At 51.9% G+C, this 26,593-nt stretch overlaps 1 protein-coding gene and 1 long non-coding RNA gene across 5 annotated transcripts in view; one reads left to right on the forward strand and one right to left on the reverse strand.

Moving 5' to 3' along the window:
* PAX8 (paired box 8) overlaps nucleotides 5,402-26,593 on the reverse strand; it is a 65,643-nt gene continuing 44,451 nt past the window's right edge. For 2 of the 4 annotated variants that reach the window (XM_018055345.1, XM_018055344.1), the window contains exons 8-12: nucleotides 24,355-24,475; nucleotides 23,701-23,907; nucleotides 15,902-16,003; nucleotides 7,974-8,060; nucleotides 5,402-6,538 (exon numbers count right to left, since the gene is read on the reverse strand). In XM_018055345.1, the coding sequence (XP_017910834.1) occupies nucleotides 6,462-6,538; nucleotides 7,974-8,060; nucleotides 15,902-16,003; nucleotides 23,701-23,907; nucleotides 24,355-24,475 (594 nt within the window). In that variant the 3' untranslated portion in view covers nucleotides 5,402-6,461. The remainder of the gene's footprint in view (nucleotides 6,539-7,973; nucleotides 8,061-15,901; nucleotides 16,004-23,700; nucleotides 23,908-24,354; nucleotides 24,476-26,593) is intronic. The other 2 variants (XM_018055347.1, XM_018055346.1) reach the window with 1 other exon arrangement.
* On the forward strand, nucleotides 24,133-24,932 carry LOC108637145. The gene is made up of 2 exons (XR_001918810.1): nucleotides 24,133-24,367; nucleotides 24,687-24,932. It is a non-coding gene; the product is annotated as an uncharacterized LOC108637145 (long non-coding RNA).

Below are 26,593 nucleotides of genomic sequence, written 5' to 3' on the forward strand. Positions count from 1 at the left end.
GTGTGCTCCTCTTCCCAGGGGCTCATCTGCCTGGGGAGAGGTAAAAAGTATCCACCTGCAATGCAGGAGATACAGGAAATGTGGGTTTGATCCCTGGGTCGGGAAGATCCCCTGGAGAAGGAAATGACAACCCACTCCAGTACTCTTGCCTGGAGAATCCCACGGACAGAGGAGCCTGGCAGGCTACAGTCCATGGGGTCACAAGAATCAGACATGACTTAGCAACTAAATCACAACCACCACCTCTCCCAAGAGCGTGTATGGGGGTCGGGGGGAGCAGAAACCAATGTTGCCCACAGCTGGGGGCCTCTACTCAGGACTCCCTGGGAAGCAGGAGCAGGTCATAAGAATCAGGACTCAGTGGAGGGATGCGGTGGAGGGGAAGGTGAGTTCCCAGGCCTGGGCTGTTAGTGAAGTGACTAATGCCCCCCTCCTGGCAAAAAAGCAAATACATCTAAAACAAACAAAAAGAGTTATTTGTAAATGAACATGGCTCTCACTCAAGGATGGGCCCTTGGATTTGAGGCAGCAGGCGGGGCTGTGAGTGCACACACGCGTGTGGGCCTGGGCTCCCCTTACACGGGGGAGGATGCTTTGGCTAGGGAGGAGGGGGAGGGAAAGAGGGGGAGTCTGAGACGAGGGAGGACCAGGAGGCACGGTGGGGGGAGGGTGTTGGCTTCACGCTGGTACTAGTGTGATTTATCCCTAATGAGTTCTCAGCACATGGCTGCTCCCGGCTCACTCCGGGGGCCAGCGCGGCCTCCCGCGGGCCCCAGCCCGCCCCCCACTCCAGAACAGCCTCCACTCGCTTAGAAAAGAGCCAATTTCCACACTGCACAGTCCGCTTCACTCAAGGGGAAATCACATTTCCCTGCGAGAGCCGGAGGCAGCGCTTCACTCCCCAGCCTGGCCGGCTGCCACCGGGCACAGATGTGGAAGAGCTGGGCTCCAGCTTCTCTTCTCCCCCCAAAACAAAGCCCCAGACCCTGCAGACCCAGCCCTCAATCTAAGTCTCAGGGCAGCCCCTCGGCACCTGAGGTTTAGCCTTTGCCGCTCAGTGAGAGAAGGAGAAAGGGTGATACTCAGGGAGGATGCTGGCCGGGAGGGGACCAGCCTTGCCTGCTTCCTCTAGCTTCATCCAGGAAGCCAGGCACCTGGTTTTGCTTGAGGCACTTAGAGATGTGGAGGTGGGGTTGTTGGTGGGGCGTGTGTGTGTGTGTGTGTGTGTGTGTGTGTGTGTGCGCGCGCACGTGTGCCTGAGAGCAGGGAGCAGTAGGGAATCAGTATCTGCCATCAGGAGATAAAGACCTCCAGCGTCTGTATCCCAAGTGCCCCCTAGAGCTAGAGGAAGAGGAGAGAGCAGAGAGAAGAGAAACGGAAGGGAAAGGAGGGAGGGAGGAGAAATGCTTGCGGCATTTTCTGAGCAGATGCAGGACCTCTTAAGTCCTCACGAATATTCACTGGAGACACAAAAGGTCTCACAAAGGAATAATTTCTTTGGACTCCTGCAGAAAAGGGACTGGAACAGGAAACTAGAAGAGGTGATAAAAGGAAGGAGAAAGAGATGAGGCAGGTAGAGAGAGGAGGCGGAGAAGGCAATGGCACCCCACTCCAGTATTCTTGCTTAGAAAATCCCATGGGTGGAGGAGCCTGGTGGGCTGCAGTCCATGGGATCGCGAAGTCGGACACGACTGAGCAAGTTCACTTTCACTTTTCACTCTCATGCATTGGAGAAGGAAATGGCAACCCACTCCAGTGTTCTTGCCTGGAGAATCCCAGAGACAGAAGAGCCTAGTAGGCTGCCATCTCTGGGGTCGCACAGAGTCGGACACAACTGAAGCAACTTAGCAGCAGAGAGAGGAGGCGGCCCTTGTGGGATGAGATGCTTTCACTACCATCACAGCTGTGGGAGCATGGCTGGTCACTCTCTGTCTGCGGATGACACACAAGCTGGGGCAGAGGAGCCATCAGATCCCTTGCAGGTGGAGGTGCTTTATGACCCTAAAAGCTGGAGGAGGGCTGAAGGGTCGGCCTGGGGGAGACTTGGGACCAAGGATGGAGGCTCAGCTGGCATTCCCCTCTGGCCCCAGCACTCCTTCCCAACCCGCAGGCTAACCTCTGGGTCCTTCATCCAGGACTGTCCCCACTTTGCGTGAGTGTGGCAGTGCCCCAGGCGGCCGTGAAACTCTGTACCTCACCACAGAGTTTCGGGAGCCTGAGGTCTCTGCGAAACCCGGCCACACCCTGCTATTCAAGGCCTTAGATTAGGATGCAGATTCAGCCTCAGATTAGAGTGCAGGCAGTGGTCTCAGCTCCTCTGAATGACCTTGAAAAATCCAGGCATCTCTTGTTCCCAGTTTCCCCAAGTGCGAAAGGAGGCCAACATTCAGAATCGGAGACAAAAGTGGTTGTTGGGGTCAAAAAGAGTCGGACACGACTGAGCGACTAAACAATAATGCCAGGAATATTAAAGAAGTGACAGGAGGGCTCGGAACCAGCCTGGGGGCTGGCCTTAGAGCAGGGCTCCCACCTGTCCCCCACCCCCAGGCCATGGGGCAGGAGCCAGAGGGTCACAGCAGCTCCAGCCCACCCTAGACAGATGGGTTCTGCTCCACCCTAACTGCTCTGTCTCCTAGCAGGAAACCCACCCACGTGCAGGGGCTGCCTGGCCCACACTGACCCCTGAGCTTCAGGCACCCTGGGCTGTCCTGGTGTGAGCTGGGAGGGTACAGGGGGTGCTGGAGGAGCAGGGTGAGGATGGCAGACCAGAGAGAACAGCCTGGAAAGCTGAGGAGGCCTCTCCACATAGGTAGTGAAAGGGCTGCCTCCAGGGCACAATGCGGGTTGGGGATGGGGCAGGAGGTGGTGAGGCTGGGCTCTCTCTGCCCAGGTCCAGGTCTTCAGGACCATCCTCTACTTCCCACCCGCTGCCCACAGATGCATCCCACACGCCCCAACCTGATCCTCTGTGGCCACGCCCCTTTCCTCCCATCTTTGTCTTCAGGCTCCTTCTTCACCACGGCCCCCTCATGTACCTCCCCGACTTGTCCCAACACCGCCCCCGAAGACAGGGCACCTCAGATCGTCTCTTTCCCCCAGCAAGTGTGTGCACATGTGTGCACTCAGTTGTGTCTCTTTGCAACCCTGTGGATCATAGCCCACCAGGCTCCTCTGTCCATGGGATTCTCCAGGCAAGAATACTGGAGAGGGTTGCCATTTCCTTCTTCAGGGGATCTTTCCAACCCAAGGATTGAACAAGGGTCTCCAGGGTCTCCTGCCTGCATTGCAGGCAGAGTCTTTACCATCTGAGCCACCAGAGTAGACCCTGACATGTAGATAGCTATATTTTCTAAGCCCCTGGGGTTTGACCATGGACACAATGTCCGGAGAAGTACTGGCTGGGACCCGCTGCACTTGAGCCATGTCACACACCCACGGACACCTGCTCTGAGCAGCATCCTGGGAGGCTCAGCTCACCTCCGAGGAAAAAGGGGAGAGCTGAGCTACTGTCACCCAGCAAAAGCACCGCCAAGTTCCTCTGTCATTCAGGGCTTAGAGAGGCTACCAGGGCACTGGTGTTCCCAGAAAGGGTTTGGGTGTGGACTCCTTGGGGCACCAAGCAACTCGAGGTGGTTCCTGGGTGGGGACTGTCTTGGGGAGCTCAGGAACCCAGAGGTCTGGGATCATGAAGAGCCTCAGATATAATGGGATTCAGTCCTGCCCGAGGCTAGAGGGAAGTCCTCTTATTGAAGAACAAGACTCTTCTCAGATCCACAAGGAAGACACAAGGACCGGCTTTCTTTGTGGGAGGGTCCGCCTTGTCCATACCACCCTCAGCGAGCACTCCTGGCCTCTTTGTTGGGAGAACCAGGGGGGGTCAGAGTCTCTGCCCTCCCAGCCTGAGAGTCCCTGGGTATGAGGGGTTGTTGAGGAATCCCTTCCTGCTTCAGACTCAGCCCCAGGTGCTGTTTGCCCAACTGTCAGCTTGTCCTGGGCATCCTGCCCCCCAACCCCGGCCTCGCTCCAGCTGGGTCCTTAATGAAGATGGTCCACACAGACACCAGGCAGCTGCTGATGGGACGAGCATCCTCTTGCGGACAGAGCCAGCCCTTGCAGTCACCACTGTATTTCCCACCTTGTTCTGTGGAATTTCACAGAAGAGGGTTGTTCTAAGCCCCCACAGTAACTCCCTCACCCCTTCCTGGCCCCGGCTTCTTGACTACCCACTCTTGCCAAATATTTCACGTGTGGTCACTTGAGTAACGTCCAACTCTTTGCAACCCTATGGACCGTAGCCTGCCAGGCTCCTCTGTCCATGGGGTTCTCCAGGCAAGAATACTGGAGAGGACTGCCATTAATTCCTCCAGGAGATCTTCCCTGGGATCCAACTCAAGACTCTTACATCTCCTGAATTGGCAGGCAAGCGCTTTACCACTAGCGTCACCTGGGAAGTCCTACCATATTGCCAAACATTGGGTTGGCCCAAAAGTTCATTCAGTTTGGCCAACCCAATACTTAGGAACCAAGCCAAAAGATATTAGACTCTCCGGGGTAGTCCCTGGATCTCCCTTGGGTCTAGAACCCCTGGTATCCCTGATGAGTGCCCGTGGTGCTAAGCCGTAGTGTTGGACTTAAGGTAAGAGGTTTTGATATACCACTTCCTGCCTCAGGCAAGTTATTTCTTTATTTTCTGAGCCTCAGCTTCTCCATATGTAAAATAGGGCAAATCTCAGGTTCATTTATGTGAGGATCCCATGCAGCTCCTGGTGACTCAGACGGTAAAGAATGTCCCTGCAATGCAGGAGACCCTGGTTCGATCCCTGGGTTGGGAAGGTCTCCTGGAGAAGGGAATGGCAATCCACTCCAGTATGCTTGCCTGGAGAGTACCACAGGGGAGCCTGGCAGGCTACAGTCCATGGGGTCACAAAGAGTTGGACATGACTGAGCGACTGACACTCTCAGCACTTTCCCAGGCAGCGAGCCCAATAACTGTCTTCTCTCTTCCCTCCTCTCACACCTCAGGGATCCTAAGAGCTGTTTATGCAGGCTCCTGTGTGGCGCTGTTCCTGGATCTGTCACCAGCTTTCCTGGCTGATTCTTTGGCTTCCTGTAAGTAACAGCAGCCACCACCTGCGGGGAGTCTGTGATTGGTCGGGCACCAGGCCACTTGCTTATTTTCTGCTCTCATTGACTCAGAGATGGAACAATCAAAGCTTGGGGTACGTGGTGTGCCTGGTGTCGAACATATCTCCCTGGGGCAGAATGCTAAGTCAGGGTTCTCCCGGACAGTAGTGGTCCTTTCAACACGCAGCCCCAATAAGAGTTCATTGGCTGCTAGGCTCTGAGGTTTTCTGGAGAAAACCCTGTCACAGGGTGCCTCCTACCCAGTCAACCCCAAAGCCAGAGACCAAGAGCAATGGTTTATTGAGTCATATGGCAATGGTGGGTTGTCTTTTAAAAAAGAAAGAAGCATCAAGGAGAGAAGCTGGACATGGCAGGGAAACGATACTGAGAGGAAAGGGGTAGTTTGACTTAAGCTGAGGCTCATTTACAGTATTTACAGTCAGGCCTGGTGGGGGTGGGGGTGGGAGCTGTGGGGCCCAGAGAGGGAACTGTAGGCGGGGTTGTGTCAGGGTCTCTCGGTAGCTGTGGGTTTGGCAGGGCTGTTGGGAGCAGGAGGCGGGGTCCCCAGTTAGTGCCTGGTTCTACTCTGGGCAGGGCTGCACTCCACCCCCCAGAGCCTGGGGCGGGGTGGGAGGGGTGCTTTGGAATGTCTGTCTCCAGCTGTAATGGGCTGGTCTGGCTGCCAAGGAGAGGGGTGGATTCTCCACTGCGGGGGAGCCCCTGGGATGGAATTGGTACATTCACAGCAGCAGGTAAGGGGAAGGCAGGCGGCTGACCACCTTGACCACCGGGTGGAGCTCCTGGTTGGCTGGACCCAGGGTTGAGCCTGTGACCAGGAGAGACGAGCAGGAAGAGCCAAGCAAGCTGCGTAGAGAAGGCGGTGCCTCTCAGGGTGGCGGTGGGGGTGAGCCTTCGCACCCACTGTGGCTGCAGGCTGGGCAGAAGCGCTCACAGCCCATGGCCGTTAGAGCGTGTCGACAATGGAGACACAGAGGCGCCTCTGTGTGCCCCGGAGCCCGTTGTGGGCCCCAAGGGCCATCCTTCTGCAGCCCTCTTCTCCGCATTTCTCCTCCAATTCTGTCTCTTTGGAATGGGACAGTGTGTCCCCCTGGGACTCTTGTCCCTCATTAAGGAGTCCCGGAGGACTGGTGGCGTCTCCTCCACCATCGTCCTGTCTCTCATGGTTCACTGAATCAACCACACAGGGAGGGAGCTGCAGTGCTGGATTTGTGGTTATTTTTCATGTAATAAATAAAGATTCCTTTGTGTGACTCTTGGGGGCCTGTCCCAGGCTGAGTCCTCCCGTGGCTCGGTCGCTCCCACTGTCCCCATGGCAACTACAGATGGTCAAAGGCCGTGGCGGTGGTGGGCGGCGCACTCGGCCTTGATGTAGAACTGTAATAATATGGGGAACCTGGACAGGTTCAAAAAAAAAAAAGAACAACAACAACACTGCCGGTCAGAAGAAAAAAATTGCACCATAGCCTCCCCCTGCCTCTGCTAACCTTTAAGACAGCGTGAGTTAATCATTGATCCCTCTGGCCTATCTGATCATCAAAGATTAACTCCTCTCTGGCCCTTATTTCCTCCTTCTCTGGCCTCACCTTTGAGTTTCTGGCCAGAAGGAGAACAGTGGCTTCTTGCCCCTCCCCTCCCCACGATTCCTTTGACCTTCAGCACCCTTGCATTGAGAGAGGGCAAGCAACAAAAGTTACGACTGGAGCCCTGAAGAATCAAGTACTGACTGGGGGATCACTGGGGTGTTCCCTGGCCTTGCCCAAAAGGCACAAGATCAGAGGATCTTAGGAACCAGGGGGGATGGAAAGCTGACTGCTCAAGGGATATGTGGATTTGAGAGTCTCCTCCAGGCCGCTCTGCACACCCACAGGATGGACGGCCAGGGGAAGTTCCATGGGGAGGGCACATCTCTATGTCCTCATCTTTCTGAGCTGAACTGGACCTAAGGGTGGCTTGAACTCACATGGCAAACAGAGCCCAAGTCAGTCAGCCTCCTAGTCATTCCTGGAACATGAGGAGGTAACAGGAGGGGGAGGGGGGGGTCTTGGGAATGGAGACCCTTGGGGTCGGCTGCACTGCGCTGCGGCTTCAACAGGGCTCACGTTTGCTCCCAAACCCTCCAGGTCACCCCTTCATGGAGACTCCAGAGGGATCCCTCACGTTCATTTATGGGGCTTGGTTTCCTGATTTCCTTGGTTTCTCAACCCAACCCCGGTCCAGGGGAAGAGGGGCCGATGAGAAGCCCTGCAGTCCAGTTCATTATCTAGACCTCCATACTGAAGGCTGATGCCCACATCTCAAGCCAAATATCAGGAATATGGTGGAACAGAGGGTCTCTGTGTAAGGGCTTTGGGGCTGAATCATGAGTATTTTCGAGCCACTTAGATGGTTAATGAGAGCGACAGGATGGCACTGTTTGCAATCAGCACGCTCCCCAGCAGGAGGGTTGCTGGCACCCTCCTAGATGCGCAGGGGCATAGAGACGTGCCCTCCCCGTGGAACTTTCTTAGCCTGTCCATCCTGCAGAGATGTCCCCTCCACCCCCACCCTCCCAAAGCCTGATCCCTGAACCTTACACAGAACACAGATTTCACAGACATGGCCTCAGGACAGAGAAGTGAGTGATGCCCAGGAGTCTCCCCTCCGCCTCTCCCCCCAGACAACTTGGTACCCTGCCCTTCCCTGACCTGCTCGGATTATGGATAACACCTGTCTCTCCAGGCCCTCCATCGAACTGGGGATTCCCAGCTCTCAGACCACTCTGGTCCAACCTAGCACCTCCACCCGCCCCGAACAGTGGAGGGCCTGCGACGGCCCCAGAGGCAACTTACTCAATAAGCTGGAGTTGGGGAAGCGCCAGGCCTCGCCGTAGGAGGAGTAGGGGGTGTGGCTGTAGGCGTTGCCAGAGTATTCGCTTCCTGTGGGAGGCACACAGGTGAGAGACCCATGAGGTGGATTCACGGCCTGAGGGCTGGGACTGGGGGATGAGGGTCTGAAGGCTGGACACAGAGGGAGCCCTGGGGGACAGGTGCGGCCAGGGCAGGGACAGTGGGAGCTCAGGAGACCCCTCCAAGAGCCCTTTGGAGGCCCCTCCGTCTGCATTCCTTTGGGGGCCAGTGCCTTTTCCGTCAGGGACTGGGGGTACCGCCCTGACACGTCAGCTCTCACAGGAACCCCAGGAGGTAGATGTTATTATGATGCCCATTTTCCAGATGAGGAAACAGTCTTGGGGATCTTGTAGCTCACACAGCTGCAGGGTTTGGTGGAATTTGAAAGCTGTGCTGTGACTCCAGGTACCAGGTTCTAATCAGTTCTGCTGCTGCCTGGACTTTCTGTAGAAAGGTCTTTCCAGGAGGGGTCAATGTGAGTGAGAGAGGTTAGAGGTCAAGGAAGGACTCGAGGGAGTATAAACTGTGCTGTCGTTGCTTAATCACTAGGTCATGTCTGACTCTCGCGACCCCATGGACTGCAGCCTGCCAGGCTTCTCTGTCCATAGGATTTTCCAGGCAAGAATACTGGAGTGGGTTGCTGTTTCTTTCCACAGGGGATCTTCCCAACCCACATCTCCTGTATTGTCAGGTGGGTTCTTTGTAGCCTCCTTCAATATGCTTTGTTACAGAGGTAGTGGGGAGAGAGAGAGAGAGAGAGAGAGAGAGAGAGTGTGTGTGTGTGTGTGTGTGTGTGTGGTTGGGGATGGGTGCAGAGGATGAAAGGCAGAAAAGGTGAGGGGCATGGAGAGCATGTGGGTCCTGAGACTTCCTCTGAAGAGACTCTTGTCCCATCTCAAACCTGCCACTTGAAGAAAACTCAGCACACGACTTACACAAAGCAAATCAGATCACCTGTTTCTGTGAGTGGATTCTTGGCCTCACTAGAATTACTTACCAAAGAAATGACTTGAGAATTCCCTTAAATAACAAAGCAGACCACCACAATTACTGCTGGAACTCAGACGGAGCTTAAGGTTGGCAAAGCACTTTCCCACACTCGACGCCCCTTTATTCTCACAACTGAGAGGCGCCCATCAATAACGCCAATTTACAGAAGAGGAAACTGGAGCGTAGCATGAGTAAGGAGTTAGCCTCAAATCCCACAGATGGGAAATGGCAGAGGAGAAGTTGACCTGAGGGGTCTTCACTCGAAATTCCAGACCATCCGTTTATGCACTTGGGAGACAGTTCCATCCACAAAGCGAGGTTCCCACCAATCCTGAACTCCAATGAATGTCCACACCGCCTTCCAGAATCTCATCTGCTGTTACAAGTCAAGTGCCTTCTTTGGCTCCTGAACTCATTCCCAGACTCTGGGAGTGGGGCTCGAAGCTGCCTGGCTCTGGAGCCGGCCTGCCTGGAGCCAGATCTCTGTGCCCCACTTCCAACTTGTGCAACCTTGGACAAGTCACTGAGCTGCTCTGACCTTTAGTTTCCTCATCTGTCAAACGGGGCAGATTATTGCCCCTATCTCATGGGGTTGTGGGGAGGATTCAATTCGATAACATACATCAAATGCTTATGGCACCACTCTTGGAACAGAAGAAGCAGGCAAGGAATGCCAGCATTTATGATTTCCCCATTAGGCAGGCACAAAAATAAAGCTCACCAGAGCCCCACATCCATCATCCAACTAGTGTTAAAGCCTGAGTTGGGGTCAGTGGGTGCTGATTTCCTGCCAGAGAGGTAGGCAACTGCACAGGAGGAATGGAAGCGAGGAGGAAGAGCCTGAAGGAGAGGAAGGCTTCTGGGTCCTTGTCCAGAGCATTAGTGACAGGCAGTAACACAGGAAGTTCATTAGGGGTAGATTAATCTAACAGGTCAGGTGAACACAAATACATGGAAGAGAAAGGAGGGAGGAAAAAAAGCAAAGGGATTAAAAAGAGAAAGAAAGAAACTAATGACCTCATCCAATCAATAACCTCAGATATGCAGATGACACCACTCTTATGGCAGAAAGTGAAGAGGAACTAAAAAGCCTCTTGATGAAAGTGAAAGTAGAGAGTGAAAAAGTTGGCTTAAAGCTCAACATTCAGAAAATGAAGATCATGGCATCTGGTCCCATCACTTCATGGGAAATAGATGGGGAAACAGTGGAAACACTGTCAGACTTTATTTTTTGGGGCTCCAAAATCACTGCAGATGGTGACTGCAGCCATGAAATTAAAAGACGCTTACCCCTTAGAAGGAAAGTTATGACCAACCTAGATAGTATATTCAAAAGCAGCGACATTACTTTGCCAACAAAGGTCTGTCTAGTCAAGGCTATAGTTTTTCCTGTGGTCATGTATGGATGTGAGAGTTGGACCGTGAAGAAGGCTGAGCACCGAAGAATTGATGCTTTTGAACTGTGGTGCTGGAGAAGACTCTTGAGAGTCCCTTGGACTGCGAGGAGATCCAACCAGTCCATTCTGAAGGAGATCAGCCCTGGGATTTCTTTGGAAGGAATGATGCTAAAGCTGAAACTCTAGTTCTTTGGCCACCTCATGCGAAGAGTTGACTCATTGGAAAAGATTCTGATGCTGGGAGGGACTGGGGGCAGGAAGAGAAGGGGACGACAGAGGATGAGATGGCTGGATGGCATCACCGACTCGATGGACGAGAGTCTGGGTGAACTCTGGGAGTTGGTGATGGACAGGGAGGCCTGGCGTGCTGCGATTCATGGGGTCACAAAGAGTCGGACATGACTGAGTGACTGAACCGAACCGAACCGAACCATTCATTTCACAAATGAAGAAACTGCTGCCCAGAGAGGGAGAGACATTTGCCCCAGGCCACATGTTCCCTCGGAACCTGCTAGGCCCCGGCCTTCAGTGCCTCCTCCAGTGCTCTTTCTTGCATTCACAGTGTGATCTCCTTTGTGTGCTGCTGGTGTACCCCCCGCCTCCTTGCTTTCAGTGCATCCTTGGAGAGAGCCAACTGCGCCTTAGCAATGCTCTCAGGCCTTGACCCTACTCCAGCCAATGCCAACCTCAGCCAGCTCCGAAGGACAGGCAGAAATGCGGGAAACCCAACGTATTTGCCCCTCACTGTCTCACTTATTCATGCATTCACTCACTCGCTCACTTGTGCATTTATCCAGCGCACACCTACAGGGTACCTATGTGCTTTAGTCACATAGTAGTGGAGGAGAGGATGGGGCTGAGGAGGTGGTACACCCCTAGGTGCAGCATCCTTTCACCATCACGTCCGTCAACCCACCTTCATCCACGGCAGATGAAATGTCCTTGCTCTCATGAGAGGCCAACCTATCCTCTTTGCTCTGCATCCTACCCCACTCATCTTTCCATGGATTGGGCCCTCATAATTTATCCTTTCTCTTCACTCTTTGTCAGCATCTCCCTTTTCAATTCATCATTCCCCTAGTCAGCCAATAGGCTCTGCTATTTTCTCTTTCAGAAATCCTCTTCTTAGCCCACATTTCTCTGCAGCTCACAGCCCTTCTCTGATCCATGGTCCCTGCCCTCACCGCCTCATCCCCTCTCCAGTCAGGCCAACGCTGATCCCTTCAAATCCCTACAACCTCTACCCCGATCACTCCAAAGGTCACTTGGCTGACTCTGATTCAGTTCATCACTCCCTCCCTGCCTTTGGGTTTCATGGTGCCAATTCCCCTGGTTTGCCACCTAACCCACTGGCCTTTCCTGCTCTCTTGCCTTGTTGGTTCCTTCTCTGCTATATCTCTAAATGTTGAAGGACCCCAGAGCTTGGTTTGTGAGCCTTCTGTGATTTTCCATCCACGTCCTCTTTCTGGTGACCTTGCATAATCCCTTAAGCATTAAATAACTGTTCTGCACAATGGCTGAAATGTATGCCCTAGTCTTTCCTGACTATAGATATACATCATGTGCCTACTGATGTATTAAACTGATTATCTAGGAGGTGTCTCAATCCTAATATGGCCCAATAGAATCCTTGACTTCCATATGCCAAATACTCTACCATTTCCTCTTCTGATCTCCCATATATACTTGCCACCACCACCCATGCCTTTTCCCAAACCTCAAACCAGGGACTTATCCTTGTTTCCTCTGTCATTAAACCCCTATGGCCAACTCACCAGTAAGTGCTATTGGCTCCACCACCAAAATACATTACATCCTCAACGTCTCTTTTCTCCTCCTTCCCTGCTGCTTCCCTGGCACACGCCACTGTCATGCCCTGTATCAACCACTGCAATTGTCCCTCCCCTACCTGGTCTCTAGGTGTCCTCTTCTGACTGTCTACCATCTGATTTCCCAGTGACCCAGGTAGGCTTAAAATTTGACCTCCCACCTCCCCCCCACTACCAATATCTCTTCATTCTGTAGTGCTTTTCCCACTCACTCCCTGTTCTCTGTTATACTCACACTCTTCCCATGTGTAATCATGCTACACTACTAGTTCCTACCTTGGGGCCTTTGCACTTGCTGTTCTTTTGGGCTGGGGATGGTCTGCCCCAGTTTATCACTTGGCTGACCACTCTGAACACCTTCTCAGAGAGGCCTCTCCTGATCACCCAATCTAAAGTAGTTATCTTTTCTCCCTGCAGCTCTTTATTACATCATCCCATTTTATTGTCTGAACCAGAGCTTATCATCTGAAATTATCTTGTTGATCCATTTGTTGACTTGTTTACTATACTTTTTTCTCCATTGTTAGGCTGTAGGCTCCGTAAACAAATGGACCTGGCTTGGTCACTGCATCCCATACCAGAGAATCTCAACTCCTATTTGTTAAGTGAAAACTGGTAAATGGATGGAAGGATGTAAGGATGGTTGAAAGGATGGATGACAGAAGTATGGATAATGGATAAAAGAAAGGATAGACGTATGAAAAGGTGCATGGAAGGATGAATAGAGGGATAAAAGGTTGAACAGATGAACTAAAGGATGGATGGATGATGGAAGACAGATGAATAGATGGATGGCAGGAAGGATGGGTGCAGAAAAGATGAATAGAGGGCTGAATTGATAGAAGAATGGATGAGTGAACTGACATATGGATGGATGAGTGGAAAGATGGGTGAACAGGTGAATGGATGGATGCATGAATAGAAAAATGGGTAGATGGATGGAAGAAAGGATGGATAAAGGAAAGATGAATACAGGGCTGAATGATAGAAGGATGGAAGGATGGATAAGAATATGCATGGACATACGGGAAAATGTGTGAAAAGATGAATGTATGGAAAGATGGAGAGATAGATGGGTGTATCCATCTATCGGAGTTGTTGTTCAGCTCCAAAACTGATAAGAGGGTCATTAACAGTATTAACAGGGCAGGAAGCGCAACAGCAACAATTAGAAGGGAAAACAGAAGATGAATAGACAAGAGAAATCTGTGCCCTGGTTTTGCTCCTGTGTTGCCCTCTTATAGCCCGTGTTGCCCTCTTATAGCCCGTGTCGTTACTTCTGATATGATGGGAGGCAGTGTGGTGTAGCAGAAAGAATGCAAGATTTGAAAATCAAAAGAATAGTGTTTGAACAACCCAGCCACTTAGTATGATTATAATTATGATCCCCAAGCACACCACTTTGCTTTTCTAAGCTTGATTCCTTATCTACATAAACCTAAGATTATATCAATGCTCCAGTCTTATGGAGAGGATTCAATGAGAAATAAACTTATACCTATGAATGGCCGGGCACCCAGAAAATGCAAACAAATGATCTCCTCTGTCCTTCTACAGCTGACTGAAGACTGCCACTGGCATGCCTTGCTGAGAGCATTTTGTATCCATCTAGAATAGAGTAGGTGCTCAATGAAAGTTTGACTTTAATGGAAGAAATCCCCCTTCAATCAATCAGGAGATTGTAACCACTGGTAAGAAATGGACAAATAGTTTTCTACCAAAAAAATTCCTTAAGAATTCATTTGTACCACCGAGTTACTAGGAACCAAGGGATGCGTTTAAATAACATTGCATTTTCTAAAAACTGATTTGCGTGAAACTTACTGGGTGCCCATCCACCTTGCCAGGAAAACCCCCTCTTGGAATTCACTTATGGTCCACGGTGTACTTGTGTTATTATTATTTCTTTTTTCTGCAACACCCACTCAGGATGAGGTCTTTAGAGAAACAACCTGGGAGACTTTGATGAGAGGCCTGCACCTCCCAGCTACCTCACAGGTCACATTCTGGGCCCCAGGAACCCTGTGCCCTGGGCCTGCCCCCGGGAAATGATTCATAATTAAGAGAAAAGCCCTGGGCTTTCTGTCTCTTCCTCCTCCTCTAAGCAGGCGGCAGGGAAAGGTGGAGAGGTTGGAAGGGGGATGGGGGCACTGACTGGAGCCTGGGATTGTGATTGAGAGGCCCCATTATCCACACTCTTAAAAAAATAACCGAATCTTTTCCTTTTTTATCTTGACCAATCTCATTTCACGCTCCAGAAGAGGAAGGGAGGGAGGGAGGGAGTGTGGGGCCAGGAGGGAGAGAGGAGTCAGTATTCTGTATTTTCAACGCTGCATTAAGCACATCGCCACGGTAACCAGGCAGCAACAAGTGCCAGCTCAGCGGGTTCCCAGGGAGCCCAGAGCCTCCTTCCCTCCCTCCCTCCTCCATCCCCTCCCTCTGCCCAGGAGCGCCCAGCCCACCTGCCTCACACAGGGCGCCCACAGTGGGTGGCTGGTAAAGAATAACCCCTGCTGGCGGGGGAGGGGAAGCAGGCCTGGGTGAAGGCCTTGAGTCTCGAGTCAGAGGCAGGTAGGCTGGTGGGGAGAAGGGGGGTCACAGATGCCCTGATTCGGAGCCTCTTCCAGAAGCTCCAGGTCCTCAGACCTCTCTGGGCAGTGCAAAGGGCTCTGAAAGTGTCCGTTGCTCAGTCAGGTCTGACTCTTTGCAACCCTGTGCACTGTAGCCCTCTAGGCTCCTCTCTCCATGGAATTCTCCAGGCAAGAATAGTGGAGTGGGTAGCCATTCCCTTCTCCATGTAGGGATTGAACCCAGGTCTCCTGCATTGCAGGCAGATTCGTTACCATCTGAGCCACCAGGGACCCTATGCGTATGGCTCCACCCTATCCATTCTGAGGTTCTTCCTGTAGGGTTCCTAAAAGTATGAGATGCACCCAGAGAAACTCCCACTGTTCTCACTTGTCCAGACCTTGATACCCCAAGTCACTGCTGGGTGATGATCATCCTGTCAGACAAAGAGACCCCCAGGACTGCTGGGGAGGGTTCCAGGACTGTCCAAGTGATGATGGAGACATACTTCCTGCTCATCTCACACTCTAGCACCTTTGGAATGCTCAAGCCATGGGTCCTGACTGTGCCGGATTGAATTAATGTGAGGTGTGAAGGATATTCCAATCATCTTCATCGCCATCATCAGCAACACCATTCACACTCATATTTTTCAGAAAGGGTAAACCAGGATTCATCAGAGGTAAATAACTGGGAGACCACAGGGTGCTTAACAGCTGGGCTTAGGTTTACCTCCATTGTCTAATGGCTCCCGGATGACTCTATGAAGGCTTACTGAATCACTGGGACAAATAGCAGAGCTCTGATTTGAATATTAGTCTGTCTCAGCCTCTCCCTTTGCATCATGATGGGAAATAGGGAGCCTCTGGGAAGAAGCGGGTTGAGCTGGAGGGAGAGTTGAGGGACGAGGACTGTACTGGGGTCTTTTCTCCTGGTGTTAACAAGGAGCTGCATCCCTTGGTCCATCCTTCAGTGTCCAGAAAGTCTATGCCTGGGGCACACCCTACCTCTTGTACCCTCTTGCTCCACCTGTGGCCACCACTTCCTCTTTACAATGTTTCCCCTCCTGCCCAGCCCCACCCCTTACCTGCCACCATGCCTGCGATGGCAGAAGAGGCATAGCTGCCCTGTCCACTGGTGGGGATGTGGGGTGGGTATCCAGGCAGTGTGGGGCCCACCATCTCTCGCCCTGAAAAAATACAGCAAAGCATTATCAGGCGGGCCACTGTGGGCTCCTGTACTTACTGTCTTGCTCCGCGGAGGCTCTGCAAGCCTGACCTCTGCCATTCGCACTCTTTCCCCAGCCATTCTCTGGGCTTACTTCCTCCCACCCCTCTCCTTCTCTGAGCCCAAGCTCCTCTCTACTCAGCGGGCCCTCACCAGGCCACGGGCTCCACCATGTAGGGCAGGCCTGGCTATTACAGGCCTCTATTATTCCCTCTTCTCCAATGATTTTATTTACAAGAATCTTAGTCATCGTCATGGTACTAGAGAGAGGCTGGGGGCTATGTCTTCTAGGTCTTTGTGGTCCCCTGTGGCATTCGCATAGCAGCCAGCACAGCGGGCAGAAATAAACACATTAGAGGCCACTGGTCACTGGCCACTGGCCACCCTTTCAGCCCCAGCTCCCAGGAGAACCAAGGTCAAGGCCCTGTGAAGGGATGGCAAAGGGGTGCCTGGTTGGCCCATCACTGTCCTTTTCTGGACCTGTGGCAGACATTGTTAATCAATCACCACACTCTTTGCCTCTGAGCCAGAATGGGGTTTCTGCTCCTCAACCTGGCCTTGTGGGTGGATATAATGTATCAGAGCTGCAAGGGACATGAAACATGTTGCCTATTCCTGACCTGGAAAGGAGATGTGGGTTGACAGGCAGTATTTACACAAGCCTGTGAACCACTGACATCTATCCATGCCATTCCTGAAAAGAACTATTTTCAGCCAAACAGACAAGTATCTCTCTCTTTGTTTATCCATAATTTGTGGGAAATATTCCGGCCTTGGTAACATGGAGGCTGCTCCGTGCAGTTCTGATGTTCTGGCTCTGCCTCTCCTCTCCTTCAGGTAGTCAAGCCTCCCCACTCTGGAGACCCCATTTAACCTGGTGATTTCTCTCCATCCACACCACGTACCAACAACCACAATCCTCCCCCGACCCGGGTCCCTTCTTTCATGGCCCCTGTCTGGAAGGCCCACAGGATCCTCCCTCACCCAAGGATTCTTGACCAGGTTAAAAGACATCCCAATCTGCCTGGATATGAATACTGTCCCAGCATATATACAAAGAACGCACGTTTCACTCTCTTCCCTCTCAAAACACCCCATTTGATGATGAAGTCATTTGGTTGTCTCAGTTTTTGGTGATGTTTATGAGGTAGATAGGAGGTTTCCCAACCTCATCCCCATTGACACTTGGGGCCAGATAATTCTCCGTGATGGGGGATGAGGGTGGGGGGAGGCTGTCTTGTGCATTACAGGATGTTGGACAGCATCCCTGGGGTCTACCCTCTAGATGCCAGTAAGTTCCCACCCAGTGCAATAACCCGGAATGTCTCCAGATATTGTCACATGACCCCAGGGTGGCAAAATCACCTCTGAATGAGAACCACTGGATTAGATTATCACCATTTTATCAAAATGCCTTTACCTCTTTCCACACTGGGGGCTGCCTTTTCTCCTAGGACCCACATGGATTCCCTGTGAGCCTCTGTCAACCAGGTTACCAAGTCCACCCCACCATGGCACTGTTTGCCCAATTTTCCCTCCATCAACCCCCCACCCCCACCCCTGGGGTCCTTCTTGTGTCAGACCCTCTAGGGGGTGCCTGGCAACAGTGAAAGAGAAGGTACCTCTCACAGAACCCTGTAAGTTGTCAATACAGCAGTAACTGCCTCCTTACCTCTATTTCTAGAGATTCTTTGAAGACAATTCATTCATTTGACAAATATTGACTAATCCTGATATCCTGGGCACTTTAAGAAGCACTTGGGGATACAGCAGTAAGCAAGAATGTAAATTAGCAAGGCTAGGCACTAAGTCAAGGGAGGATAGACTGGGAGGGGTACTGCAGCCAAGCCTGGGGGGCTCAACAGACAAGACCAGGCCTCCTGGACTTCCACCCTTCCTCTAGGGGGAAGGGTCCAGAAATCAGAGGACTTCGGTCCTCATTCTGCTTCTACAACTAATTTTCCAAGTGCCCTTTGACCAGCCACCTACATGCCCTAAGCCTCAGCTTCTTCACATGTGAAATGAGAAAAAATAAATAAATAAATGAAAGTAGCCATACACACCTTATTACTATTACCATCATGTTATCAGCATCATTCAGAGTCAACAGTTTCATGCCACAGGAGCACACTGATTCATGCAATGGACACATTCTATAAGTTATTACATGCCAAGGGGGAACCTTACAGAATAAATCCTATTGGAAAGAGCTACTGGTGTTCATGGTTCAAAGCTGTGTGAATGTTTTGGTAAAAATGGACACCACCCCTTAAGTTCCTAATTTGTTTTGAGCATACTGCCTGGCAGTGGTTGGTGCTAGACCAAACAGAGTGGAACCCGCTGGAATTTGACAGATGCGTTCAGTTGACACAGGCCTGAACAAACGAGGGCTTGGCAACACAGGTGAGAGAGGGGGAACTTCAGTATAATGAGAAGGACAGGGGGACACAGGTAGAAAACTGGATCTTTCTTCAAAAAAGACTGCAGTATGATCAGCTCTCAGACTCAGCCCCTTCGACCCTTGGATGAAGCCCCTGGTACTAGAGCCCATGAGAGGCAAGGAGTGGCATGAAGTCCCTGTGGGCAGATCCAGGACAGAGGGCGGATGTGACATGAGTAGGAGAGTGACGGAAGAGGGCGACGGCTAACTCAGGCCTGAAGCCTTTCCCCTTTCCTATTCCCTCCCTACTTCTGAGAGATGGACAGACATCTAGGTCTAGATTATGGCCAGGGAGGACAGTATTTAATTTCCCTGGCCTGCATCTTCTCATCTCCCTTATGAAGAGCTCAGTTAGATGAGAGATTGTACACTGGGTTCACCTAAATCAATACTTGATTGATTGGGAGGGGGCTTCCTGTTGCACTGTTGAGAAGGATTCTGAGGCTGCATCTATGTCTGCTGGGACTGGGGCTGGGGGTAAGTACTGGCTCTCAGACCACCTATTAGCTATTATCGGCCTAGGTGCTCTCTGGGGCTCCTGTGGTCCCACACCTCCCCTTCTCATGTTACTCTCATCTTGTCCTTTTCCATCACCAGGTCCTGCTGCTGCTTAAGCTCCACAGCTCAGGGGGACAGAGCACCAGGACACAAGCTCTCCTTGAGCCATGATTTAATTTAGTCACAGTTGCCCACCTCAGTCCCATCCCACGAGAACTAGCCCCTAAAATGCTCTTGGAAATTGAATTTCATCAGCTTTACTCCCTTGTATTCTGCGATTTTTAATCTTCATTTCTTCTCAGTCACCTAATTTTCTGCCAGTGGGACAGAGGTGTCTGAGTCAGATGCTGGAGCGTCAACTCCTGGAGGCTTCCTTCCCTGAAACTTGGACCCCTTGAAAAGCCGGCTGAGACTGTCTTCAGGACACCCTTCACCCTCAACTTTTCCGTTAGTCCCCAGGAAAGAGTGAAAGTGTTAGTGGCTCAGTCATGTCTGACTCTTTGGGATCCCATGGACTGTAGCCCACCAGGCTCCTCTGTCCATGGGATTTCCCAGGCAAGAATACTGGAGAGGGTTGCCATTCCCTTCTCCAGGGGATCTTTCCAACCCAGTGTTTGAACCTGTGTCTCCTGCATTGCAGGCAGATTCTTTACCACTAGTGCTACCTGGAAAGCCCCAGGACTCTGCTCCCATTCCTTAAATATTCGGTTTCTTTCCCCAAAGCCAAGAACTTTACAACCTTCTTAGGAATGAAACTACAGAAGCCATGAGGTGGAGGCATGCCTTCACAGCCTATTTTCTGGACTTAATTGATTTTTAAGGCTCTTCACCATAAGCTTATTTTTGGTTTGTAATTCCATCTCTTCTGCACTCAAATATATTTTCAAAATAGTTCTATTTTTAAGAAGCGGATGTAGGACCTCCCTGGTGGTCCAGTGGATACGAATTTACCTGGCAATACAGGGGACATGGGTTCAATCCCTGGTCTGGGAAGAATCCACATACCTTGGAGCAACTAAGCATGTGCACCACAACTACTGAGCGTATGTTCTAGGGTGAGCAAGCTGCAGCTGCTGAAGCCTGTGTGCCTACAGCTCCACAACAAGAGAAGCCACCGCAAGGAGAAGCCCGCGCATCCAACTAGAGAGTAGTCCCCACTCTCCCCAACTAGAGAAATAAAGTGGTAACACACTACTGTAGCACAGTAACAAAGATCCTGCACAGCCACACAAAGTAAAATAAATTATATATATATATATATGGATACATATGAAAAGAAGCTGATGTAGACAAAGCTGCATATTAAAGGAAGTCAGGTTCTGCAAGAAAACACTAGCACCACAGAAATGCTGGTAAATATCCTACATATCGATAGAGGCCAGCATCAGAAAACCAGGACTTGGGGGAATTCTGAGGGTAGAGGTGATTTCAGACCATTTATCGGCTCCTTTGATGTCCGCCCTCTATGTGACCTCTTTTCAACTCCTTATCTCGCTCTGATAGCAAGGAGAATTTATGGCAATCCAGAAATCTCTTTGGCAGGATTAAATATAATTTTGCACAGAAGGATGGAGGCGGGTAACGGACTCTTTGATGATAAAGCCAAAGTCAGGGCTTCCTCAACAGCTGAGCTGGAGTCAGCCGGGAACAGACAGGACAAGGACAGCATCAATATTGCTCTCGGTCAGTGTGCTGGGACGCTAGACAGGGGCATCTGGGAGGAGCTTTTAGGGGCAATCCTCCTGCCTCCCAAACCCTGAGATTTTTTTTCTTTTTTGGCTGATTAGGGAGAAGCTGAGACCCAGAAAAAAACATCCTGAACATTGCATTAGCAGAGGCTGGGCTGGGGAGAACTTGACCTGGTGGTGACTCTGAGGCAGGCAAGACCTGGTGGGAGGCGGTAGGCAGAGTCCAGTCCATAGGTAGCTACTCAGAGGAGGAGAGCTGGGGAAGGCGTTCAGATAGGTGATGATTATGGAATGAAAATTTACCTAGTCCTTCCTCTCCCCTGTCTGAAGCATCGTTACCTTGCATTAATTTGGTCTTGGCTTTCTTTTTATTCTTCCAAATCAATCTCTTGCTCCCTTGCATAGGTTTCCAGCCCCCAGACTCTTGATATCATTCCCTTCCTTTTTTTTTTTTTTTGGCCATGGTGCCCATGGCTTATGGGGTCTTAGTTTCCTGACCAGGGATTGAACCTGGGCCCACAGCAGTGAAATCGTGGAGCCCTAATCACTGGATCTTCAAGAAGTCTCAAATTTTTCCCTTCCTAATCTGGTTTCTTCCTACCCCGTCTCCCCAGTCTGCTCACCCCAGCTCAGCCACGTGGTAGGCATTTAGGTCCAATCTTGATTGGAGGTTGCAAGGGGACAGTCTTTCAGGAGCTCCAGGCCACCACCTGGGCTCAGCATGGACACTAGCCATCCTGAACCCCTGTGCTGAGTCACAGGGCAGGCCCACTTCTGTGGACTGTGGCCTTGACTTGCCTCCTGCTCTTAGTAACCATCTAGACCAAGCCTCTCCAAGCCTGGGCCCTGCTTGCTCTTCCCAGAGCCTCTGCCTCTGTGCTGCCTCTTCCACCTTCAGGCTGGGCTCCACAGCCTTCACGGGGATCACACCCTGCACATCAGCCTCACCAGGGTCTGTCTCTGGGGGCCCCCTGCCTGAATGACCACTGTGTGTCTGCTGCCTGCTGCTTTGCCCCATGCAGGGATGACCTCCCAGTCCTGCATGGACAATGGACACAGGACATGTCCGTTAAACTAAGAGCTCGTAGAAGTTGCAAGCATGATCCTTTGATTTGATCGCATGTTGTCTGGAAGTGCCTGAAGCCCTTAAGGGAGGGGAGAAAGTAGAGGAGGGGGTTGAGGGTAGGTTCTCTGCACTGGGCTGTTTCAACCACACTTCACACCAATGCCCAGGTCTGTGCTCTGACATACCTGCTTCCCACTGCCCTGGGTCCTTCTTGCTCCTCTCTGGCTGATCCTGCCCAGCCTCTTCACAATTCCCAGTAAGTGAAGAACTGCTCCCCGACCCCACATGCTTCACCCACACCATCAGCCCTTACCTGCCTCTTCTCGGCCCTCCTGGCCATCGCCCACCAGATACACAGGCAGGCAGTGGTGCCCAGTGAGTGGGCCCCGCCCCACCACACATTGAATTTAAGTCTCTCCAACTCTCCCCCTCCTCTCTCCCCTCCTAACCCTGTCCCATTTTCTCTGGCTGACATCACTTCACTCAGCTCACAGCCTTTTCTTCTTTAATCACTTTGGTCAAAACAAATGACCCATCTCCGCTGACTTCACCCTCTTTTGAAATTCTGCACTGAGTCAACACTTTCCTCCTTGCTTCAGATCCTTCCTCACTGCCTCTCTGCCCACACGCTGGGCTTCCTTTATGAACCCTCTACCTCTGTGCCCACCTCCTCTAAGAGGTCCTCCTTCATTAGACACGGGGATGCACAGAGGGGGGAAAAAAAGTCCTAGGTGCCAGACAGACATAAAATGTAGAGACAGTTATAAGGAAGGGTCAATGGACTTGAATAAGGTGACCTTGAGTTCCCTCTGGGTGGACAGAGGTCTGGTTCTTATGATGCAGTGATTTTCAAGTGCAAGGGCTTTCCCTGGGCAGAGCCCCTACTTCAGACAGAGCAGCTCTTCATTTGTCTGGTCTGGATACCTGGCTTCTGTCAAATTTTTCATTTCAAGAGAGTGTTGTGAGGCCTGGCAAGCTTGAAAACCACTGGTCCAGAAAGGCTGGCCCACTCCTGGTTTCTTCCCTGGGTCCTGGTTCAATGCCTTGGACCCACTTCTGAAATAGTCTCATCTCTGTGGCCGCCTTTCAAATATCTGAAGACTGTTATGGACCTCTGTTCCCTCCCTCACTCCACCTCTGGCCTTCTCCCTGCCTAGCCAAACACCTCTGACTTTTTCAGCCACTGCTCAGACTTTGCCTGGACGGGCCAGTGTCCTTCTGCCAGGGAGACTCAGCTCTGCTGGGATCTGATCCACAGGGTGCACGCAGGCTGACATGTCACCATGTTCCTATTCAGGGATTTTGGCCGGGTCTTTCTCTCTGGGCCTGTTGCCCATCAGTGTAAGGAGAGATTTGAACTAAATGTCCCTAAGGTGCTTCCAGCCTTGAGGTGGATGAGGGTCTTGATGAAAAGTCCCTGTTTTCCTATCTCTTGGGTTGGTGAGTCACTCTGCCTGAGTGTCCACCAAGAGAGACACTCAAGCTAGGGACACAAGAGTTACACTATGGGGACCCAACTAGGACTGACCCTCCATCCTTAGAAATTTGATCCAGAATTTGGCCCCCAAAGCCAATGCCTTCTCTCTCCAGAGTTTCCTTTTTCTCTTCTTTTGCATTTTTTTTTACCCAGACCAAGGGTTTGGGGCTTTACTGAACTCTGGCTCCTGGTCTTAGGGTTCTGGCACTTTCATGGGGCTTTGGGGCAAGGTTTTGGAAATCCACCAGGCACCCCCACTTCCAAGAACCCCCAGAGTGCCTGCCCCTCCCACGGCCTGACTCTGCAGGCATAGAGGACAACATCTTGGCGCCTCCAAAAGTGGCCGGAGGAATGAGGGAAGAGGATGACGGTGAAGAGGACTCGGGGGGAGCAGGGGCTAGACCCAAAGTAGGGAACTGGCGGCCGGCCGTGAGGACTCCCCCTCCCGCCCCCCGCGATGGCTGTACGGCCCGGGACCTCCCTGTCGTACCTGAGAGGAGGGCCTGGCCCGTGAACTGCCCGTACACGGAGGCAGCATGGGGAAAGGCATTGAAGGGCGGGACCGAGGCACCGGCTGGGACCCCGGAGCCGACTTGCTGCAGATCCAAAAAGGCGGAGCTAGATAAAGAGGAAGGGGTGGAGCTAGAACTGGACACCTCGGGGGTTTCCTGCTTTATGGCGAAGGGTGAATGAGGATCTGCCGGAGGGAGGGAGACAACAAGGAGAGAGGGGTGTGAGATGATGGGGCGGGAACATGCACAAACCAAGCCATGAGATGCGGGAGGGGCGGGGCGGCGAGGCGCGGGCGGGCTCCTCCCTGAGGCGGGGCGTGGGGTGGGCGGGGCGTGGGGTGGGCGGGGCTACGCGGTGTCACTCAGGTGGGGGGAGGGGGTGAGAGGGCACTTCTGCTTCCCTGCTGTGCCTCTGTGAGTGTAGACGCAGGTTGCGCGTGCCCCGCGCGGGAGGGCAGGCGGAGAAAGGGCCGAGGACAGAAGGCGAGATCCTCTCGACCCACCTGCTGACCGGCCAGCAGAGTCCCCCTCTCCTCTCCAGGCCCAGGGCCCTAACACCTTCCTCCTCTCCACCAGCCAGCTCTGCCCGCCAGCCGGCCCCTGCATGGCCCAGGAGATTCTGGGCATCGTACCTGCCACCACGGGGTAGGTCTGATGAGTCGAGAGGTTGCGCCCCAAGGGTGTATTGGAGGGGGTCAGGGTGGCCTTCCCGTCGTCCAGGGCGCTGTTGAGCAAGGGCAGCGGGTAAAGACCCTGGGGAACAAGAAGAAGTGAGCGCACAGAGGCTGTGGGCGGCAGGCTCTCCTTTTAAAGCCCCCCACCCCACCCCCGCCAGCCGGCTCCCCCTAGAAAATACCCGCTTCCTCTGTCCCCTCTTCCCGCTCAGTCGCTCAGTCTTGACTCCACTTAGTCTGTTTAATCAGTTCTTATTCTCTGACTCACAGCCCTTCTGTTTTTCTCCCAGTTCTAGGGGCAGAACTCGCCCTCTGACAGCTCTGGAATTCAAGGCTGGCTGGTGGCAATGGCGCCAGACACAGAAGAGAGTGGGTCCTTCTAAGGACCACACCCTGGCTGGATGCTGGGCTCCTTCCGGGTTTCCTCACCCTTTCTGGGCCCATGGAGGGCAAGCCACGGAGGGCTGGGGCAGTTAGCACGTGGGACTGTTCAGGGTGCTTTCCTCCTTTCATTAAAATATTCTCCAGATGGGAAATGGAGGCACAGGGCTGGTCAAGACACTTCTCACACTCCCACAGGTCACACTCCCCTGGTCTGACTCCACGACCTATGTTCTCAACCACTGCTCTGCGGTGGATAACATCATAACATCTTACATGTAAAGAGAGCAGGCATTAGATGTTGCCTGTGTTATCCTGATCCATTTCTCCCAACAGCCTTGTGATGTAGGCAAGCAATATTATGTCTGAGATGCTGAGAGCCTGAAGACCAGAGAGGCGAATGTCCTAGGTGAGTATGAAATGGAGTCTAAATCTGATCCTGACCCCTGTGCTCTCTCTTTCAGTAAAAGGACAGATCTGACACCTAAGCAAAATAAGTAGACTTCTTCCCTCTCTCTCCATGTCCAAGCAAATACAAATGTACGCATTCAGCTTGAAGATGATATTTGTGGTTACTTTTGTTTAAAAATTCTTTATCAAGTGCCCCCAGGGGTTTTCTTTGTGAACCTCATTTTAGACATCACTGAGCCTCCCCTGACATGAGTGGGCCATCTCCTCCAATGCTTCTTCCAAGAAGAACTTGTTCAATTAAAGCCAAGGGTACATCACCCCTCATCATGATACCCTCCCATCAGCCCATGAAATAGCACACACCTCTGCTCCCCACATGCAGATCACACATGTCACCAATGTGCTCTGTGAACCGGTGTGCAAAAACTGAAACCAAGGCTTGTGCTCCGTGGTTATATAACAGCTCTCTAAAGGCAATCACTTTCAACGATTTGAGCTGGGTTCTCCAAGGAGCCACAGCAGTTTCTGGTTGCACGCCAGGGACTTATGGAAGTTGCAGTCAACTCTGGAGACCACAAGGGCACCATTATCCTGTAGCAGCAATTACTGACTAAATGGCACTCTGGTTCTACACCTTCTGAGGGAGCTTCCTGCTTCTAGGCAGGGTAGAGTTACTTAGAGCCTGGTTTCATGAAATTGAACAAAATTCCTGATTTCTAGAAAGTGTAAGAAAAGTTTAAAATGTTTTGTGGACATGTTGATCTGATACAAAATACCTCCTCAAAACCCTGGTGATGTTAGTCACTCAGTCATGTCTGACACTCTGCAACCCTATGGACTGTAGCTCACCAGGCTCTCTGAGCATGGAATTCTCCAGGCAAGAATACTGGAGTTGGCGGCCCTTCCCTTCTCCAGGGGCTCTTCCCGACCCAGGGATTGAACCCAAGTCTCCTGTATTGCAGACAGATTCTTTGCCATCTGAGCCATCAGGAGGTGAAAGTCGCTCAGTTGTGTCTGACTCTTTATGACCCTTTAGGCCAGAGTACTGGAGTGAGTAGTCGTTGCTCTCTTCTCCAGGAGATATTCCCAACTCAGGGATCAAACCCAGGTCTCCCACACTGCAGGCAGATTCTTTACCAGCTGAGGCACAAGCGAAGCGAGCCACCAGGGAAGCCCCACCTCAAAATCCTATAGCTCTCCAAAATCTAACAATTCAGTGAAAAACAAACAAACCTATAAATCAGACATTTCAGTAATGTTACCCTAAATGCCTTAAACATATCAAGGATTAGATTTCTTATTGGGGTGGGACTTGAATTGGGGTGCAGAGGGCACAATTCCTCAGGACTTGGACAAGTTTGAACTCTTAGCTTTAGTCTCCTTGACCTCTCTGAGCCTTGGTTTT

Source organism: Capra hircus, chromosome 11 (assembly GCF_001704415.2).
Source record: "Capra hircus breed San Clemente chromosome 11, ASM170441v1, whole genome shotgun sequence".
Taxonomy (NCBI): domain Eukaryota; kingdom Metazoa; phylum Chordata; class Mammalia; order Artiodactyla; family Bovidae; genus Capra; species Capra hircus.